The sequence below is a fragment of the Salvelinus alpinus genome, chromosome 17 (assembly GCF_045679555.1).
Source record: "Salvelinus alpinus chromosome 17, SLU_Salpinus.1, whole genome shotgun sequence".
NCBI lineage: Eukaryota > Metazoa > Chordata > Actinopteri > Salmoniformes > Salmonidae > Salvelinus > Salvelinus alpinus.
In genome coordinates this window covers 17,612,296-17,633,927 of record NC_092102.1, presented here as the reverse complement: position 1 = coordinate 17,633,927, position 21,632 = coordinate 17,612,296, and the positions used below count along the sequence as shown (strand labels likewise).

The following is a 21,632-nucleotide window of genomic DNA, read 5'->3' as shown; positions in this document are numbered from 1 at the left end:
TAGTTAGGATCTTGTCATGTGGAATGATGGTGTATGTGAACTTGTTAATGTGTAAAGTAGAAATCCGATTGGGTATCTCACACTAAGTAACCCCAGTCCATTAGACCGCATTGCAAATGGTGATATTCAGTCAACCTTGAATTGTGTTGAATCCAATGATGATTCATGAGTATATGAATAGCTGTTGGATATAAGAGTGAATGGTTTGTGACATGGTCGTTCATACAATCTTACTATGTGAAGTGCTACATGGAACACACTTTAATCAATATATTTAGATGGATATTGTATTATTGCCAACTGGTCAATCCCAAATCCCCCCCCCAAAAAAAATACACTATCCGTGTCTCAAAAGATCTTTATTTTTGATCTGATCAGTGCAATAATGCTTTTTGTTGACAAGCAAAGGGCAATGACAATATAGTATAGAATCTAAACTTTCATACAAAACAGCTATATTGATTGACGCGGATCATCTATTTGTGTCCGGTTGGCCCTGGCTGATCTGGCTTGTTCACCTCCTCCCAAATGCAGATCAGATCGGCTAGGAAGGTCTGGATCTGTCAAAATAAGTCATATTAGTTATATGAACACGCTGGTCTAGTGGAAATGCCCTCTGAATACCTGACAGAGTTGATGAATGAGTAATAGAGGATTCACAATTCATGCAAATGTCTAGTCAATATGATATGATATCCGCTATATATTCTGGCAGATGAAAGAAATCCCTGTGATCAGAGAACGGTAAATTATGCATCAGAGCACAATGGTCACATATCAGGATGCTAATCATTTCTACCCCCCTATGATTTATGCCCTATGATGCACTATGTGCTGTGAGTTCATGAGTAATAATGAGTCGTGAGTTAACAGTACCCTAAAGTACCTTTTCCAGCTGCTTAACAGTGTCCTCTGGGGAAATAGGTGATTCTCCAGTGTCTTTCGCCCTCTTGCACACACACTGGTACAGATTAAGAGTGGCCATCTTGATTGTGCCCAACAGCAGTGTCTTCTTTGCAGCTGTGTTCTGAATGTGGGCCCATCTCGATTCCTGTATATCAAGAGAGAAATGGTCATCCTTTGATCAGACTCTTAGTTCCCTTTGAGGACACTCAGGGCTGGAGTTCCGAACACAAACTGAACATGGGAGGTCCAGGACTGGCTTTATTAAGCTGTGTCTGGGAAACTGTCCCTCAGAGATCAATCACTGTAAAATACCCATAGGGAGCGTGATCATCTCATGTCTCACCCAGATCATGCCCTCAGCGCGGGCCTTGTCCAGCTGGCTCTGTAGCTGGGCCAGAGTGTTGTTGTAGTGCAGCAGGGTGTCATTGCTCTGCTCTGTGAAGCGGGCCAGCTGGGCTCGGGCGTTCTCCGTGCTGTCCTGGTTCTGCTGGGTGGTCCGCACCAGGTCCTCCCGGGTCAGCATCAACGTGTCGTAGCGAGACATCACCTGTCTGGCCTCCTGAAACTGAGATGCACAATAGGAATTCCAAATCAACCCCTAACCCCTACGGTTTAGGCTCTTGTGTAGACCTAAGAGGATGGGACAGGTGTCAGCAATATGGCTACAATATTCCACCTGGCTTATCACAGGGCAAGATGGCGCCACCAATATATTGCTTAGAGCTATCCAATCTGGTAAGATACAAGTGGCTAGGGATTGGTTTGTCTGTGAAGGCCAGTCAAATCACACACTACCTCAGAGTTCTAATCCTCACTATGACCTACCTGTTCACTGGCCTGTACCACTTTATCAAGGTAATGGGGGTATATGGCATTCTTCTGCACTCGTTTCTCCAGACGGTTCCTCTCTTTGACGAGAGCTTTCGTCTCCTCCTGGAGAGTGAGCAGGTCCACCTGCTTCTGATTGGTCAGTTCCCTCTCTCGGCCGGCCTTCCTAACAGCTCGACATCGTTTCACCTCGTTCTCCTGAAATGAGATCACGGAAGAGCATGACCAATTCATCTCAGTCTGACTGATGGGCAGACTACAGGACGGGGTCAATAGTTTAGTCTAAGAAGTGATGTTCAGAAGCTATGACGGTACCTTCAGAAAGTTGTCAAATTTCTGCAGATATTCCTTCATCTGGCCCTCCTTCTCTATGAGCTCATCCTTGCGGATTCTCAGGGCTCTGAGAGTTGACTCAAAATCCTGAAACCCAAACAGAATGTAAAGTGAGACCATATCATACAGGAGGATTGTGTGGAGACTTGACTAAGAGGATTGTACTAATTCGTCATATAATTTTATTGCCAGGAATTGTTGGTTTGAGGTACAATGAGACAATTAAAAAAATACATATGTATTTCACCTCTCTTTGCAGCGTCATAGCATTGTTGACCTCCATGGCCTCCCGTCTCTTCTGCAGGAGACGGGAGGAAGGGGCCAGCATCTCATCTGCAGCGGACGTGGCCTTCCTGTCAAAATGGTCAGTGGGGATTGACTATCTTATTTCTTCTTAACATAAACCATGAGCCTTCTGCTACTGATAATGTTGTGTTTGGGTAGGGAGAGGAAAGTAATACATTAATGGAACAGATAGATGCTGCTAACATTTTAGGACAAAAAGTTCCTTAAACGTCAAGGTTAAATGTCATATTTTTACTCACAATAGCTGGTCTCGAAGGTTCTCGCCAAAATAGCTTTTGAAATAGTCTGACAAATTTACAGACATGTTTATAATCTACTAATAATATTTGGTCATAAATAAGATAATTGATAATTCAAGGCCTAATGTTATTGTTTTGACTATTTCTGTGGGTGGCTTTAGAAAGCCAATGCGGTTCACAGAACTTTGAGTCAGAAAATAACAATGGTCTCATAGCAACTACTACAAATAAAAACAGAATGAGGGACATGAATTGCCTGTTTTCTGGCAAGCTCCACTCATGGCAAGCTCTAAAAAGTACAATTTAAAAAGCCTAGTGGAAAACTATTGGCCATCATGTTAGTGTGCTAAAATGATGAAACATTTATGGATGCATAACACATTAGGGTACAAAGTATGGTCAGAGATTGATGAGAAATATTTATTGGTTTACAAGTAAATCGGGAATACAATGTATAAAGCTTTGTCACATTCTGATAGTATGAGCTCTTTAATAAATTCAATGAGATGACAGGAGCTTAGAGGGATCCAAATTACTGATATTTCCACAGGATATTGTCCTTGAAGCAGGAAAACAATTGATGAATGCATATTATACATATATTATAGAGCTTTGGCAAAGCATGACAAGGGGTAATATGGGATTTCTTAATGACAATTAAGTCATATTCATCAGAAATGTATGGAAAATATGTAATTAGCATAACCTGAATAAAACATAAGTATTGAACAACAAAGTACAACACTGGGGAAATACTGAATATTATTTTTACGGATTTATATAATTGCTTTAAGAGAAAACAAAAACAAAAATGCAGACCAACAACAAATAAATAAATAAGTTAATTTCTTACACCAGTTTCAAACATTAAACTGAGATGTTGACAATTGACTCTAGCATTTTGGAGATGCTTAAATGCACAATCCCATTTGGAATTATAGATACAAAAGCAAACAAATGTATGGAGCAGGGAGCAGCAGGGAGTTAAAACATAATTATCACACATAAGCACTAGTTGTAAAGAACAGGACAGAGAATCATAAACACCTATTAAAAATGTACCAGTGTAACCCTTAGTACTCCCATTACCAAATAGAAAAATGTAAAATAACTGTTCACAAGGGCAGCAAGCACATTATGGAGTCAGTGAGTGTGAAGAATGGTTACTGTGGTTCAGCTCAATCATCAACATGATTGCTAACTTCGTAAAGACCAGTTACTTCCAAGCAACATTGTGGTACGTACGTAGGCTATAACTCATTTTGAAATGGCAATGAAAATACGTGATGTAAATACCTTCTTTATTTGGATTTACCATTGTTGTGCGAGTTTAAAATCAACATGTTGAGTAAAATTAGAGACCCTGCTACAAATAATAGGTTTGATTGTGTAATCCTCCTCAACTTAGACTACTTCGATAGAGGGGATAAAAAAAAAAGGAATCTTGTTTGAATCCCTCATATACATACATTTCACAATATAGCATCCACACAAATGAACCATGAAGGTGACGTAGTGTCTAGAATGCACTGAAAAAGACCAATACATATAGGTAAGACAATGCAACTTGAGTACCACTGTAGACAGAAGGCAGACCTCGGCTATGGTTAATTCTGATGGGATGTTTAGAAGAGGCAGACAGTCCAGAAATGAAGGATGTTTTAGGCCTTACTTTAAGAGTCAGTAGAGGAGGCCAGGGCGGGTCAGTCGGCTAGGACTAGGATTTAAACACAATTGCACACTAAAACATCCCAACATTAAGCTTTTTTTTAAGACAGACCTGTCGTTAGAGCAGACTTACCAGGATGCCCCCATTAGAAGGGAAAGGGAAGGATTTTGTAGGACAGTTTGTCTTTAGAGCTTAGAACTCCTCGTGAACATTCCGGGCATAGTCCATGAGCTTGCTGCCAGTGAAGTATTCACTGTACTTGAGAATCTCCTCCAGTTCCAAGTTGTGGTTCTGGTTCTCGTCGGCCACAGCAATCATCTGCTTAGCCTCGTTCAGCGCGTTGTACTCATTCATCGGGTCCATGTACTCCTGGAGAGCAGAGAGAGCACGGGGGAAAGACGGGGGAAGAAGGAAACAGTGTAAAAAAATGTTTAATACATTTTCGGGATGGAAAAACACTTTGTGTAAACTTAAACTACTAAAATCATATACAAAGTATGGATAATGGAGCTATATACATATCTATTTTTTAATAATATCTTTGAGAACTAACAAGCACCAAAATATGAACTACACAGTGAGGGAGAATTGAGATTTCCAAAAACAATGAATTTAGTAGTATTTATTTGTTATTTAAAAAAACACAGCAGTAGCCATGGCAAAATGCATAGAATGGGAGGCAATGTGTTGTTTGTAGGAAATTTGCTTTTAAAACTGCAAAAGTTGCTAAAGTTTCTCTCAGCTCCATGGAAAAATGTGTAGAACTGCAGGAAAAAAAAGAAAGAAAAAGTGTATAAAAAGATTCTACAGCGCCAAGATGGTGCGGGTTCTGTAAAATGTAGCCACGCCCACCCAAACCCCTTTTTTATTAGAAAAGACCATGCCATCAGGTCCTGCAGTATAACCAGCACACACGGCACCCACCTGTAGTTCCTCCATGGTTACGATGCCGTCATGGTTGCCATCGATGACCTCCTCAAACTCCTTCTTCCTCTCTCGTACCCAGTCATCATCGATGTCCTGAGCCTGCTGGTTCTCCACAGTGCCCATTGGAAGGGAGATGAACTCTGAAAGAGTCAGCTTCTTGTCACTGTCTTGGTCTGTAAAAACAACACAAAATACACATCACACTCAGATAGCTTTATAGTAACACTTTTCATGATTGATCATGGTCATCCACAACTTATGTATTCCTTCTGCATGTTTGTCTTCCACCTTTAATTCATTCACGTTTTCATACTCTAACTATCACTTATAGTAAAACGTATAGCATGATACATAGAAACAATAAACTGAATTCAAATCAAAACTAAATGTGAGCGAGTAGAGAAGACCGTACCTAGGTCGCGAACAATCTCCTTGACCATGTATTTGAGCATTCCTTTGCTGTGCTCCGGGTGCAGGAAGGAGAGGAACTCTTCCTCGTTCAGCAGCTGGTCAGCTGGGGGGTTATCAGCCTGGAACCAGCGGTCCTTCAGACTCTCCAGCACCTCCTGGGCTGCAAAGAGACAGTAAGTACAAGCATTACTGGCAGAGCTAGGGGCAATAGGCTACTATCGGGGATGTGATCAGGAAAACTTAGGGGGGGGGAAATTATATTGGTTTGGGGTAGGTCAGTTTCAATGATAGTATGAAAAGAGGATAGTCAGAAAAGCCAGAATTCCTGATTAATCAGTAGAAATGCACGGACTACAACCAAAATAGTGTTGTGCAGGTTGTATTACTGTGGATGAACTTACTCTCCTCGTCTACCTTCAGTTCTTCACTGTTCTTTATCTTGTCAGCCATTTCCTTCTTGTTGAATCCTTTGCTGGCCAGAAACTTTACCCGGTATTCATCCCATGTCACATGGCCTATGAAGAGAATATAACGGTTTAGGGATTGGGGCTAGACCGTTTAGGAAGGATTTTGAGGCAGTTTTGGTAAACAGTGCTGTATTGTCATCAGGTCTGAGATATATTGTGGCCCACACATTTCAGGTCTGAGATGTATTGTGGCCCACACATTTCAGGTCTGAGATGTATTGTGGCCCACACATTTCAGGTCTGAGATGTATTGTGGCCCACACATTTCAGGTCTGAGATGTATTGTGGCCCACACATTTCAGGTCTGGGATGTATTGTGGCCCACACATTTCAGGTCTGAGATGTATTGTGGCCCACACATTTCAGGTCTGAGATGTATTGTGGCCCACACATTTCAGGTCTGAGATGTATTGTGGCCCACACATTTCAGGTCTGAGATGTATTGTGGCCCACACATTTCAGGTCTGGGATGTATTGTGGCCCACACATTTCAGGTCTGAGATGTATTGTGGCCCACACATTTCAGGTCTGGGATGTATTGTGGCCCACACATTTCAGGTCTGAGATGTATTGTGGCCCACACATTTCAGGTCTGAGATGTATTGTGGCCCACACATTTCAGGTCTGAGGCCTAACAGTAGGACATCAGTGTCGGTAACAAACGCATTGCTCTCAATGAATAGGTCACCATCATGGATATGTATCAGGGTTGTATTCATTAGTCCACAGCTACAGAAAATGAAAAATATTGGTTATTGTTGGACAAGTCGAGGTAGTCTCTGCTTGTTTCCGTCTGTTTTCATCCAGATACGACTGTCCTCTCGCTTACCATCTCCATCTGGGTCCACAGCATGGAAGCTCATCTTGTTCTCCCTCACAGCCTCCTGGAAGTGTTCCTCTGTCTTCTCCACGATCCAGCGCTGCATCTCCTTGGCACTGACGCTCTTATCTTTATTAAAGTCCACCCTGAAGACGAAGAGGGGGGGGGGGGCTAGTGTTAAGACCTTGTCGATCTACAGTTTTACATTTAGGTCATTTAGCTAGAAGACGCTCTTATCCACAGCGACTTACAGTCAGCATTTTCAAACAAACACTCAAATGGAATATCAAGGTCAAGTAGTTTATTCAAATCCACTATCATATATCTGCTTCAGCCATAAACCCAGATTATTTTGGATAGTTTTCTAACGAAGTAAGATGCAACCTTAGCTCAAAATATGCTTTTAAAATGGTTCAGCTTTCATGCTTTTCCAACAGTCATTCCTTTGCCATATAGGGTCAAAATAATATAACGGTAGTGAGGATTTGTCAAGGAACCTTGACATTTGGCAAGGGTGACAAGTAGGACTAAAATATCTGGACTGTTTCACTTCAACGGTATTTATAAAATCAGACTCCTAGCTTTTACTACTTGACACCTAGCTTACCCAGTATGGGGTGGATAAGGCCAGATATTTACTTAGACTGCTGTGGTTGACCTATTCGATGCACTCACGTCTCCATTCTCAGGAACACTGCTTTGTTTATCATAAGAGATAATCTAGCCTCATTTGTTCATGCCTCCTATTCTTTAAAATAGGAACCGGACCATGAACGGTGTACACAGTAACTGGATGGGTATGGGCTACATAGACATGATCCAAACTCCCAACTAAGAAATGTGGATTTATTGTAATTACAACCTTGCATCTACACACCATTTCACAATTTGGCCCACACAAAATGATAGAAATACAACGCAGACACTCTACAAAGCTAAAACTGGAAACATTTGGTGGATGTACTCAACACAGAGAGTATGTATACGACTCAAGAAATTGAAAGCCAGTCATCCCCACTTACTTGCTGAAGATGTCAATGAGCTTGTTCCTGTTCCGCCTGGGCTCAGAGTCCTCTTCAAACTCCTCCATCTCCTTACCCAGGAACACCTCCTGATGGAAGTCCTTGTTGATGTGACCATCCATCTCCAGCTTCATCCCGTTCAGATGGTCTGGGGGAAGGATCTCATTCTCCTCTTTACTGGTGGGGTTGTTCTTGTCCTTCAGGGATGACATGTTAGCTGGTCGGGCATGGACGTCCATGGTGTTGTGGAGCAGGCAGAACAGGGCCATGGACACAGCCAGAAGGTGTCTGCACCAAGCCGTTCTCCAGTAGTTAGCCATGGCTTCTTCCAAGTTCAGTGTCCTTGCTTGCTCACGGACTGATGAACACACCTGTCTACAACAACAACACTGGGTAAGGTGGATAGCCTCATCACTGACTATAATAGTGTTGTTCTTGGCTAGCTAGTCATAACAAGGACAGCAATAATTTTTGCCACCAGCACGGCATGGTCGAAGTGGGAGAAGAAGAGGAGCTCACTTGGAGTCCATCAAAACTTCCAAACGGTTTAAACCATTTGATTATGAGACTGAGTTGAAATCAAAAGTTGTGCCTATTCATTGGCTATGTCATAGCTAATTTTTTAAAGATAAATATTGATCATTACTAGTTATAACAATTAATTAATGGGTGATGCTGATTTTAGATCAAATATGTGTGGGGGGGGGGGGGGGGGTAATTGCCTAGTTTCCCTTATGATTCAGCTCAGGTGCCTCCGTATACCATAGACACATACATAATTTGTGCGCACACACACACACACACACACACACACACAGCTCAGAGAGGCCCAGCTCATGAGCTCCATCAGCAGCTATTTACATTTTGAATGGAAAATGTGTTTGTGTGACATATGGACCCCATATATCTAGATACATATCAAATCTTCTTGAAAGGGAAAGATGCACATTAGGGATGTAACGTTCACCGATAAACATTTAAACCGGGGACCGGTGCCTAAGATACGAGAGCATCAGTCCGAGGGAGCCCAAACTGATCCAAATTAAGCAAGCGTCGGTCAGAAAACCGATTAAACCGTTAAGAATAACCATTCAGTAATGTTTTTTTACTTATGGTTTTATTCCGAAAATACCTTCTCTGTTGTGTCTGAATTGATGCGTCCAGCTCATTGCCTATTGAACTTTTATGCATGTAAATGCCTACGACTGTCAGATAACAACAGTGCGGGAGAAACAGCTGCTCGTGTCAACGAGAGGTAGGCCTATCCTAGCGGACTAAACTCCACTTCATGGTGAAGGAAGTTTCTGATGAACTTCACCAAAGGCTGGAGCCGACACCAGGCTTTGTGGAATCTAGCTCCGACTACGTCGATTTGCAGAAGACCAATATTTAAAAAAAATGTGAATCATGAAAACGCCCACCTTGTTATTTTAAATACCACTACCGAGCAACAGCAACGAGCAAACAGTCAATGAGTGTATTTTATTAACATTTATTGAAAAAGTACGGATTTCAGCAAAGAAAAGCACGCAACTACTGAGAACAAATATAGGTACACGGTTGTCCTTTCATAATTTACTTTATTTTTTATTTTTTTAAGTATTGACCTTGGGCGAATCGATGTAGTCGGAGCTAGATCCCACAAAGCCTGGTCTTGGCTGTATGCCTTTGGTTAACTTCCTTCACCATGGAGTGGAGTTTAGTCTACAAGGCCTATCTATCCATATTGTAGGATATTCACCTTCATCATTCATATGCTTGTAAAATGGCCTTTGCCATGTATAGCTTTGCGTAGGCTTCATTAGTAAAGCATAGGCTTTATTAGTTGAGTGAAAGCCAATGTAATTAGCTGGTTCATTGTTACCAAATGCGCTGGTGTTTTACCGGAGGAGACACACAACTCGCATCCAACTGCTGATTGGGGTTTTCAAATCATTCGGATTCTATTTTTTCAGGTTCACCATAATAACTAGTTTTGGTAGTTTTAGTGTAAACGGTGTATTTGGCCATTTTTACATTCCAACTGCCTGTCTTTGTGAGATGCAGAGTAGGTAAACAGATGATCTCTGCATGTGTGGTTCCCAACGTGAAGCATAGAGGTGGGTGTGATGGTGCTTTGCTGGTGACACTGTCGTGATTTATTTATAATTCAAGGCACACTTAACCAGCATGGCTACCACAGCATTCTGCAGCGATATGCCATCCCATCTGGTTTGCGCTTAGTGGGACTATCATTTGTTTTTCAACAGGACAATGACCTAACACATCTCCAGGCTGTGCACGGGTTATTTGACCAAGAAGGAGAGTGATAGAGTGCTGCATCAGATGAACTGGCCTCCACAATCACTCGACCTCAACCCAATTGAGGTGGTTTAGGATGAGTTGGACCGCAGAGTGAAGGAAAAGCAGCCAATAAATGCTTAGCATATGTGGGAACTTCTTCAAGACTGTTGGAAAAGCGGTGAAGCTGTTTGAGAGAATGCCAAGAGTGTGCAAAGCTGTCATCAAGGCAAAGGGTGGCTACTTTGAAGAATCTAAAATATAAACTTCTTCAAAGTAGCCACCCTTTGCCTTGATGACAGCTTTGCACACGCTTGGCATTCTCTCAACCAGCTTCATTAGGTAGTCACCTGGAATACATTTAAATTAACAGGTGGGCCTTGTTAAAAGTTAATTTGTGGAATTTCTTTCCTTCTTAATGCATTTAAGCCAATCAGTTGTTTTGTGACACGGTAGGGGTGTTATACAGAAGATAGACCAAGTCCATTATATGGCAAGAATAGCTCAAATAAGCAAAGAGAAATGACAATCCAGTTAGTTATATAGACTACGTCCATCTTAGCTCACTCGTCAGCGTAGCCTAGTGGTTAGAGCGTTAGACTAGTAACTGAAAGGTTGCAAGTTCAAATCGCCGAGCAGACAAGGTACAAATGTGTCGTTCTGCCCCTGAACAAGTCAATTAACCCGCTGTTCCTAGGCCGTTATTGAAAATAAGAATTTGTTCTTAACTGACTTGCCTAGCTAAAGAGAGGTAAAATTTAAAAAAATTAAGATGTCTTAATCGAAATGACGGATTTGCCTCTTATCCGCTCATCGTTCCCTTGTGCTATAGTTTGTACATCTCAATTGTCAGTAGACTCCACATTTGTTGAAGCAAGTCAGCCATATCAGCTATCTTTTTTTAAAAACACAGTAAATGAGGTTGAATGAACTGGTTTGCTGCCAGACAAAGCTCCGCTGATAGCCAGGTGTAGCAGTGGTAAGGATTCACTCCATGGTGCTGAAAAGAAAGCTCTGCTGTTGGGACAGCTTTATGTAGGCCCTAACAGTTTATGGGCACCGTTTGTCACCGTTATAGTGCAATTAATGTATTGTTTAGTGTTGTGGGTTTGCTGGCATGCATAAAACATAAATATGTTGAGTTTGCCCCTCCAAGATTTACAAGCTAAAATCTCCACTGTGCACATATAACAGGCGTCACATTGTTCACCAAACACCTTTTTTGCACTATTGGTTAGAGCCTGTGTAAGTAAGCATTTCACGAGACAAATAAACTTTGATTTGATATTAGATCAATGATCATAGGCTATAGACATTTTCACTAAACTGACATGACTTGGTTGCCTAGTGTAAAATCTCCTTTCACACATCCGTCGGTGATGTCTTCAAGGATGGGAGGAATGAAGGATGCATAGATTATCCCAAAACAGGGGCATCGTTTTGCATTTGTTTCTGCTATACTGCTAACTGTTACTTGTTCAACATAGAGGCTAGTGTCTAATCTAGACCTGTAATAGGTTATAATAATCGACCTTAAAATTGCTGTCTCAAGATAGCGCTTTAACCGACCCCACGCCACATCCATCACAGGTGTTCGGGGGAAGCCCGTGAGCCCGACAGGGACACGCAAGCCGTGCATTAGCCTACATTCACAAGATAATAAGCCTAGGCCTATGAGGCTACTTCATTGGAAGTGTACATAAAGCACCATGCCATTACACACTGATTTGTAAGTTAACCTTGGGTTTCGACATTCACAGTGGCGATTTTAGCATGTAAATCTTGGTGGGGCAAAAAAAAATGTCTTAAGATGCAGGCCAGCAAACCCACTACACAACACAATACATGAATTGCACTATAACGGTGGCAAACAGTGCCCACAAACTGTTAAGGCCTACATAAAGCTGCCCTAACAGCAGTCCTGACACCTTACCACCGCTACACCTGGCTATTATGGGAGTCCCGTCATGGAGCGAAATACTTAATTCTGCCTCATTTACTGCCGTTAAAAAAAATAAACATAGCTGATATGGCTGACTTTCTTAAACAAATGTGGTTTCTACTGACAATTGAGATGTACAAACTATGGCATAAGGGGACGATAAGTGGATAAAAGGCAATCCGTAATTTCAAGACATTAATGAGCGAGCTAGGATGGACGTAGTCAATATTTGTTCAGCACTTTTGAAATGTACAGCAACAGAATTCAAAACATGGGCCGTTCTTACAGTATTCTCACTGTACACCAAGTCAGAACCATATGATAAATAAAGGGGGCATATAAGCAGACAAAGAAAGCTCTTCCAATATTCGATGATTACATCTCTCTAAAACAGGCTATAGGCTACATGTGCACCACCAAGTCAGAACAGTAGGTGAAATTTGGAGGTGAAATGGGACCAAATTATTAGGGAGGCGCACATGGGCTACTAAAAGCTTACTACACAACATTCACTTAGTATTACCTTCTTAGCTACAGTATACATATCTCCCTGGCATATTACATAATTTATGCAGCAGCATACAATACATTTTTGGACTCTCCCTTGTTGTGCTCTGCTCACTTGAACAGGAAGGTGGTGCGGCGGTCCTTCGTGGGAAGATTTTGTCATCAAACTTTGTCATAAAAGTCTGGCGTTCTCTGGATTTATGGTGCTTTCTAGACAACAGTGATCTTCAAGTCGTAGCTCTAGAAAGAGAAATTCCGAGTTGGATGACTGTTCAAAATGTATTTTCCCAGTACCCAGTTGTCTTGAACCAGAGGTCGACTGATTAATCGGAATGGCCGATTAATTAGGCCCGATTTCAAGTTTTCATAACAATCGGTAATCTGCATTTTTGGACACCGATTATGGCCGATTACATTGCACTCCACGAGGAGACTGCGTGGCAGGCTGACTACCTGTTATGCAAGTGCAGCAAGGAGCCAAGGTAAGGTGCTAGCTAGCATTAAACTTATCTTATAAAAAATAATAAATCTTAACAATCACTAGTTAACTACACACGGTTGATGATATTACTAGTTTATCTAGCTTGTCCTGTGTTGCATATAATCGATGTCGTGCCTGTTAATTTGTCATTGAATCACAGCCTACTTCGCCAAACGGGTGATTTAACAAGAGCATTTGCGGGAAAAAAAGCACTGTCGTTGCACCAATGTGTACCTAACCATAAACATCAATGCCTTTCTTAAAATCAATACAAAAGTATATATTTTTAAACCTGCATATTTAGTTAATATTGCCTGCTAACGTGAATTTCTTTTAACTAGGGAAATTGTGTCACTTTTTTTGTGTTCTGTGCAAGCAGCAGAGTCAGGGTATATACAGCAGTTTGGGCCGCCTGGCTCGTTGCGAACTGTGTGAAGACCATTTCTTCCTAACAAAGACCGTAATTAATTTGCCAGAATTTTACATAATTATGACATAACATTGAAGGTCGTGCAATGAAACAGCAATATTTAGACTTATGGATGCCACCCTTTGGATAAAATACAGAAAGGTTCCGTATTTCACTGAAAGAATAAACGTTTTTAAATGATAGTTTCCGGATTTGACCATATTAATGACCTACGGCTCTTATTTCTGTGTGTTATTATATTATAATTAAGTCTATGATTTGATAGAGCAGTCTGACTGAGCGGTGGTAGGCAGCAGCAGGCTCGTAAGCATTCATTCAAACAGCACTTTCCTGCATTTGCCAGCAGCTCTTCACTGTGCTTCAAGCATTGCGCTGTTTATGACTTCAAGCCTATCAACTCCCGAGATTAGGCTGGCAATACTAAAGTACCTATCAGAACATACAATAGTCAAAGGTATATGAAATACAAACGGTATAGAGAGAAATAGTCCTATAATAACTACAACCTAAAACTTCTTACCTGGGAATATTGAAGACTCGTGTTAAAAAAGGAACCACCAGCTTTCATATGTTCTCATGTTCTGAGCAAGGAACTAAAACCGTATCTTTTTTACATGGCACATATTGCACTTTTACTTTCTTCTCCAACACTTTGTTGTTGCATTATTTAAACCAAATTGAACATGTTTCATTATTTATTTGAGACTAAATTGATTTTATTGATGTATTATATTAAGTTAAAATAAGTGTTCGTTCAGTATTATTGTAATTGTCATTATTACAAATAAATAAAATTGGCCGATTAATCGGTATCGGCTTTTTTTGGTCCTCCAATAATCGGTATCGGCGTTGAAAAATCATAATCGGTCGACCTCTATCTTGAACTCATTAAAATCAGATTTCCCAGATGTTTTGAGTGCGGCAGAAGTAATGCTGGATTGTCCCCATGACCAATGTAGAATGTTTATCCTTTCAAGCTTGGAAAAAAGACCCTTAAACCCAGACCTGGGACCACACACCCAGTCCACTGAATAGCAGGCTAGTGATTGCTTTGCAATGCTTGCAGTTAGCCACTGATTCCTTCCAAACCACTCATTGTTAAATTTGCGATTTCCAACTTGTAGTGTAATGTTTATGTCCAATGGCCGATGAGCACCGATACGTTTTATCTATAATTTCTCTTCATTATTTCTCGCCATATGACAAGAATTAAAAAGGACTTGCCAGTAGTTTGTCGACTTGATTCATGATGATGACTGCTAGCTTGCTAGCTAATATTTTGAAAGAATGATCAGTCCAATCAAAGCTGCGGAAGATATAACGTGATTTGACGTCATTTTATCTGTGGCCAATGACCTTGAGCTTTCTTGGATGGGCATTTCTAATGTGGCAGCACCCAAGGGGCTTGAATTTTCGAGCCCTACCATTTGGCGGTGACGTAGTGTCCCTATGAGTGATAGAACACTGAGCCAATCACGGCACAACTAGAGAACATTACCAACCCCAAATAAAATGTTATCGGTCACATACACATGGTTAGCAGATGTTAATGCGAGTGTTGCGAAATGCTTGTGCTTCTAGTTCCGACAATGCAGTATTATCTAACAATTCCACAACAACTACCTAATACACACAAATCTAAAGTGATGGAATAAGAATATGTACATATAAATATATGGATGCACGATGACCGAGCGGCATAGGCAAGATGCAATAGATGGTATAAAATACAGTATATACACATGTGAGATGAGTAATGTAAGATATGTAAACATTATTAAAGTGGCATTATTTAAAGTGACTCATGATCCATTTATTAAAGTGGCCAATGATTTGAGTCTGTATGTAGGCAGCAGCCTCTCTGTGTTAGTGAAGGCTATTTAACAGTCTGATGGCACTGAGCTAGGCTGAAACACCTGCATTTTGGAGCTGCCTTACTCAAGAAAGCAAAAGAGAGATCAAGTTTATATGCAGATTTATTAACTCAATTAAAAAAAGATATATACATTGTCTGCAAACTAATATGTGACACGTATTAATTCCAAAATAACATGTAAAACAGGCACCCCCCCAAAAATGACGGGTCGCCACTGGACATTCGACATATAGGCTAGCTGTTAGACTCTATGCAAGGTGTTGGCATACGCAGGGGATTGAGGATAACGTTGTAGCGAATTTGAAGGGCAGCCTGCAGGGTCTGATGCACACAACTCCATGTCTTTGCGGTCTGTGACAGTACCAAGAGAGTTAACTCCATTAGGTGTCCTGACAATGCACCATGGCTGTTAGAATGGTATAGCATTGCTTTGGGGATATATGGTGTGTGTGTGAGTGTGTGCCTCCAAGGACCACATTAAATACACCACTTTATTTTATAGTGTAGGCAACACTAATCCACCCTGCATGAGTGGATCAGAAAATGTAGAACTTCAGAAATTGATACTTATATTCTATTATTCAAGTTGAACAAGTGTATTAGATCATTAGACTGATAAGCGTTACAAGGACCAAGCTCTCTAAAATGCCAAATGGTCTAAACTATTTGCTTTTGAGATGGGGGTAAAATCCAAAGTTGCATTATATTAAAAAGGTGCAAAATGCAGAAATCGCACTACCATTTCCTGGTTGCTAAAATTGTAACAGTTTCAGTTTGTGACAAAACAAGCAATGTTAAGTGTAGAGAATCATTGTACCATCTAAACTGATGTAAAATATATTTTCAATAACCAAAAATATTGTATTTTCAGCTGGTGTACAAAACCAAAAGTAAGAAGCAAAAACTAAACTTAATGGGAAACATAGAAATAGTGCACATAGACCACATCTACCACTCAGAACTGCATTCAATAAAATTACATCTAGAACTCACATGTCTATGTGAATTTGGTCAGGTTGCTCAAAAAGTCACATATTGCAGCCTTAAACATGATACCTTCCTTATACATTTTTTCAAAGAAAATTGGTCTTTCCTCTATCAGTACATTGGAGTTTAGCCATCTAGAGGATGAAATTGGAATCGTAACCAACTCTGTATAGCTTCAAAACATTATACGAGCCAGCAGCATACCACCCTGCTTGCTTCTGAAGCTAAGCAGGGTTGGTCCTGGTCAGTCCCTGGATGGGAGACCAGATGCTACTGGAAGTGGTGTTGGAGGGCCAGTAGGAGGCACTCTTTCCTCTGGTCTTAATATATATATATATTCCAATGCCCCAGGGCAGTGATTGGGGACACTGCCCTGTGTAGGGTGCTGTCTTTCGGATGGGGCGTTAAACAGGTGTCCTGACTCTCTGTGGTCACTAAAGAGCCCATGGCACTTATAGTAAGAGTAGGGTTGTTAACCCCGGTGTCCTGGCTAAATTCCCAAGCTGTCCCTCATACCATCATTGTCAGCTAATCATCACCAGCTTACAATTGGCTCATTCATCCCCTGTAACTATTCCCCAGGTCATTGCTGTAAATGAGAACGTGTTCTCGGTCAACGTACCTGGTTAAATAAATACAACTAAACCTTTTACTCTAGGAAACAAAAAAAACGAAACGGGGAGGGTCCTACCTGAATTTGTCCAATAGAAACTCTTGTTTTCGTTTGGAGTAAACGGTTCCAGTTGCAAAATATTTCACAACAAACTAAACGTTTTGCAACGGAATCCGACTAATGAATACACCCCAGCATATCTAACAAGCCGGCAACGTTAGCCGATGAGAGGACAAGGCTTGATGACCTACCTAGTGTTGAGCTCCAACGACACAAAATCTGGAACGCTGCTCAAAATAAATGGCAGGAAATTGAAGAGATAAGGCACTAACTAGTTAGCTAGCCCACCTAGCAATGGCGAGAATGCATCGTCGTACGAGCAAAACAAAACTGTTAGCTAGGTTATATTTCATGTACACGTGGCTGCCACTACGAACTTCACGCAGGAGCAAACGTCTCACTCTAGCTGCCGAATCAATCCGCATACACAGAAAATGTTTGATTAGATGACTTGGGGGGATTTCTATTCTCAGGAAACAAGCTGCCACTCACGCAGTGTGTACACAGATTGCGTCATCACGTTGCCGTGCGGTACATTTCACCAAAGATTATGGATATACTGACAAGATACATGTCTCCGCCCTTACCATGGGAGTCGTTGTGCACAAAGCGCCACGGCAGGATGTCTAACTCTCGCCTATCCTGGTGGATACGTGTCATCATTCTAATCCTTTTTTTTTAATATTCGATGAGGGTTGTTGACGTCAACCGCCTGTATTCAATGTTGAGGGAGCGAGAGAGAACGCTATACATAGCCATATAATAACACTTGAAATGTCTATTCCTTTGAAACTTGTGAGTGTACTTTTTAATCTTAATTTTGTATTGTTTATAATCTATTTCACTTGCTTTGGCAATGTAAACATATGTTTCCTATGCCAATAAAGCCCTTTAAATTGATTTGAGAGAGAGGCTACGCGACTAGCCTCATCTCATGAATATGCATAGCCATCTTACAACTCCGATAATAAGTGTTATATTAAAGAGTTGCCGGGATGTCACGTGCCCTACTTATATCTTACGCAGTAAATAAGCCATTATTTTTTCTGTTGCCCCAATTCGAAACTCTCATTGATCTCCATACAAAAACTCCTTGCTTGGCGGCGGAACAACGAACAAACGCTACCTGCTGGAGGGAGACAAATGCTCTGCCTAGTTGGCCTCTCTTCCTATTTCTCTCTGTTGTGATTTCGTCCTTCCTGATGAAATTGGGGCCGTTCGTTTTTGTATCGCTCGGTGCCCTGGGGTAATGACTTTACTCACGGCCATTCTACAAAGAATTCTCCACGCATCAGGGGAACCGGCCGAGGCATAACGAGCGTTACCCAGTCTACAAAGATGGCATTTGAAAACCACCATTCTACAGTAGACTGACCACTAGCGGGGGAGTTGGTAATTGTCACATTTAAAGCCACATTGTGGATGTGCAAGTTGGTCACTAATAAAATGTAATGCACCCAATTACATTTCACATGCAAATAATGCTTGATTACTATGAATCTGTAATGCTCAAGTTAGGAGGACAACAATACTGATTTTGGAGGTACGATTGTTTGGTGCACTTTAAAAAAAACACTTCACCTCTGGGTGGCACTGTGCACAAAAGTTATATTTCTACACAAAACATAAGTGATGAGGCTCCATCCATATCATCACCTCAAAAGTACAGTATGTGTAACTGTAACTAGGCTATGCAGATTTTATTTAGGCAGACTTTGACCACTCAGTGGTTGATAAGAAATTCTGAGAAATGTTATTTTTGAAAATGTATTGGTAGGGTTCACATATTTTGCAGATGTTATTGCGAAATGCTTATGTCCCTAGGTCCAACAGTGCAGTAATACCTAACAATACACACAAACCCCCCCAAATTAAAATAAAGAAATGAAGAAATATAGAAATATTAAACAAGCAATAAAATCCTTAGTTGCTACATACATTTTTGGACTTGTAAATTAAAGGTAGACTCAGCGATATGACATAGATACAGAAAGTAAACAGCATAGTGGGTCCATTTCTGCAACAACTAAGAGCATTGAAGCGCGAAGCTTCACCACTATTTTGGTGTCCTGGCTACCAAGCTGTGAACAGCATGAAGCTAACCCATGCACATGCTCAGATACTGTGTGGGACTATGTGAGAGCGATGTCTCACATCTCGCTCATCTCAATATTTGCTGTGCTGCTCGTGGCAACATCATTTCGCTGAGTCTACCTTTAATGATATACAGTCAGTTTCAAAAGTATTGGGACAGTGACACATTTTTTGTTGTTGTTTTGGCTCTGTACTCCAGCACTTTGGATTTGAAATTATACAGTAAATATGAGGTTAACGTGCAGACTGTCAACTTTCATTTCATTCATATCGGGTGAACTGTTTAGAAATTACAGTACTTTTTGTACATAGTCCCTCCATTTTAGGGGACCAAAAGTATTGGGACAAATTCACTTATGTTTATTGAAGTTGTGAAAACGTTCTCATTCAGCATTATTCATGATTCATTCAGGATTATCCATAGTCATGGCAGCATCCACATGAATCACATTAATGTAGAAGTGTTTAGAACAATATTCTAGTCTTATTTCCAATAAAAGTGACTCCAAAATGACACAATATTATTCACCATTCATTTCTATTGCGCACAAAATAGTCTGAATCACAACCTTAAACAAACAGCAAATGCATCCAACAAATGTGTAGAGTCACAAGCTTGATGTAGTCATTGCGTGCTATCAATATAGGACCAAATACTTAACTTTTTACTACTTAAATACACATATAAGTGAATTTGTCAGAATACTTTTGGTCCCCTAAAATGGGGGAGACTATGTACAAAAATTGCTTTAATTTCTAAACGGTTCACTCGATATGGATGAAATTACCCTCAAATTAAAGCAGTCTGCACTTTAACCTCATAGTACCATTGTATCATTTCAAATCGAAAGTGCTGGAGTACAGAGCAAAAGCAATAAAAAATGCGTCACTGTCCCAATACGTTTGGAGCTCACTGTATACCCATTGATTCTTGAAGAATGTAACTTATAAATGCCTCATGAGCTTAGTTCAATTGCCGTACCACAACAGAACCCAACATTTAAGCTTATTTTACTCCAATATTTGTAAACGATGTAAATGTAAACAAACACTGTAGGCCTATAGCCTCAAAACATGGTTAGAACGATCATTTTGAGATCATGGATGGTCAGTCCTTGCATCCATACCCCTGTCTACGAATTTGAGAGTGGTTAAATTTCTCCAGGCCCATCCATCAGCTTTTTACCAAAACTGAGGCAGGGTGTCCGATTTGTTATTGTTTCAATTAAGGATTCTAGCTTTAATGCATGTACAGTAGGTATGTGTGAATCCCATGCATGAGATGAATTTGTTTGAAATTAAAACATTTCCGCTCTTGGCATAAAAATAAACATTTCTTTTGTAAACATTTAACATTGCTCTCAAGAGAATAATTCCTTATTTGAACTGGTCTCCACATAAATTTGTTTGAAAAAGGGTTCAGCATCAAGAGATTTACTATAAACCATGTCTTACTCTTTACATACTGTATTTGTTTTTGTAACAATCAAATGTAAGTGAGGAACAATACATCCCAGAACATTCCAGACAGGCTATTGTATGAGGCGACTCCTTGTAAAAGCAGATCCTATTTCAACACTTATTAAAAACATGAGAACAAGTATATGTAGCCTATGTGCCCCCCACCAACATGGGACAGTCAGATTTGGCAATTTGTCAAACAACAGATTACACAAGGTACGTATATAAATTCCTAAATATGATTTGGATCCAAACACAGAGCTACACACACACTGTAGTTTGTCTGCCAAAGAACCTCCTCAGTTTTCCAAAAAGGAGTCAAGCATTTCATCTATGAGATAAAACAGAGACTGAACAAACCAGTGGGGTTGCCAATTCACTGATGAGAAAAATAGAGGCAGCTAGGGGAAGGAAGAAGAGAGAGAGGGAGGGAGAGTGACGATAAAACTCCACTGTGAGCACTCCTGTAAGCTCAGTCACAGAGAGCAACAGAGAAGGAGAGAGAGTGAGAGTGTGTAACGAGGCAAGCAAGCAACAGGGACCTACCACACACACAAACACAGTGCTCTCTGAGGTGAAATTGCACATGTTTTTGTCACCCCAGAGCAGACGGACTGGGTTGATGAATGAGCAGTAGTGAGTTATGTACAGCTGGGTGTACTGGACAGCAGAGACTGTGTTGCTAATAACCCTCAAAGTGTTTTTCACACCACTTTGAAGTTTTCTCTCTGGATCTGCTGCTGCGGGGGACCAATTTTATACCCTTTAAGGAGAAAAGAAGAAGGAAGGCCAAAGGCTAAAAAAATTGGACCATCTCCAACTCCCCTTGGACTTTTTTTCATTCTCTGTCTACTCCTGAGGAGGACTGAGGGATTGAATGCCAAGCCGTATTCTCTGAAGAAAATCCCAGCTATTATGGGACTTCCACTTTACTCAACTATCGAAATATTATGAGGAAGATCCATTGCTCAGT

General features: G+C 40.7%; 2 protein-coding genes across 8 annotated transcripts; both read right to left on the bottom strand.

Moving 5' to 3' along the window:
- Positions 1 to 342: 342 nt before the first annotated feature.
- LOC139541833 (coiled-coil domain-containing protein 42-like) lies at positions 343 to 2,187 on the bottom strand. The gene is made up of 5 exons (XM_071346741.1): positions 2,050 to 2,187; positions 1,732 to 1,932; positions 1,250 to 1,471; positions 887 to 1,051; positions 343 to 560 (listed from the first exon to the last, which is right to left on the bottom strand). Exons 1-5 carry the CDS (start codon positions 2,185 to 2,187, stop codon positions 477 to 479), a joined length of 810 nt encoding a protein of 269 aa, XP_071202842.1. The 3' UTR covers positions 343 to 476.
- Positions 2,188 to 3,018: 831 nt separating this feature from the next.
- Positions 3,019 to 18,432, bottom strand: LOC139542348 (45 kDa calcium-binding protein-like). Of its 7 annotated transcripts, none has more exons than XM_071347661.1 (7): positions 18,368 to 18,432; positions 7,929 to 8,303; positions 6,916 to 7,052; positions 6,021 to 6,134; positions 5,621 to 5,779; positions 5,206 to 5,381; positions 3,019 to 4,650 (listed from the first exon to the last, which is right to left on the bottom strand). In XM_071347661.1, exons 1-7 carry the CDS (start codon positions 18,415 to 18,417, stop codon positions 4,474 to 4,476), a joined length of 1,188 nt encoding a protein of 395 aa, XP_071203762.1. In that variant the 5' UTR covers positions 18,418 to 18,432; the 3' UTR covers positions 3,019 to 4,473. The 7 variants fall into 7 exon arrangements, with proteins under 7 accessions (XP_071203762.1, XP_071203766.1, XP_071203767.1 ...); XM_071347665.1 differs by lacking the exon at positions 18,368 to 18,432 and adding an exon at positions 18,231 to 18,361; XM_071347666.1 differs by lacking the exon at positions 18,368 to 18,432 and adding an exon at positions 17,692 to 17,816.
- Between the last annotated feature and the right edge of the window lie 3,200 nt (positions 18,433 to 21,632).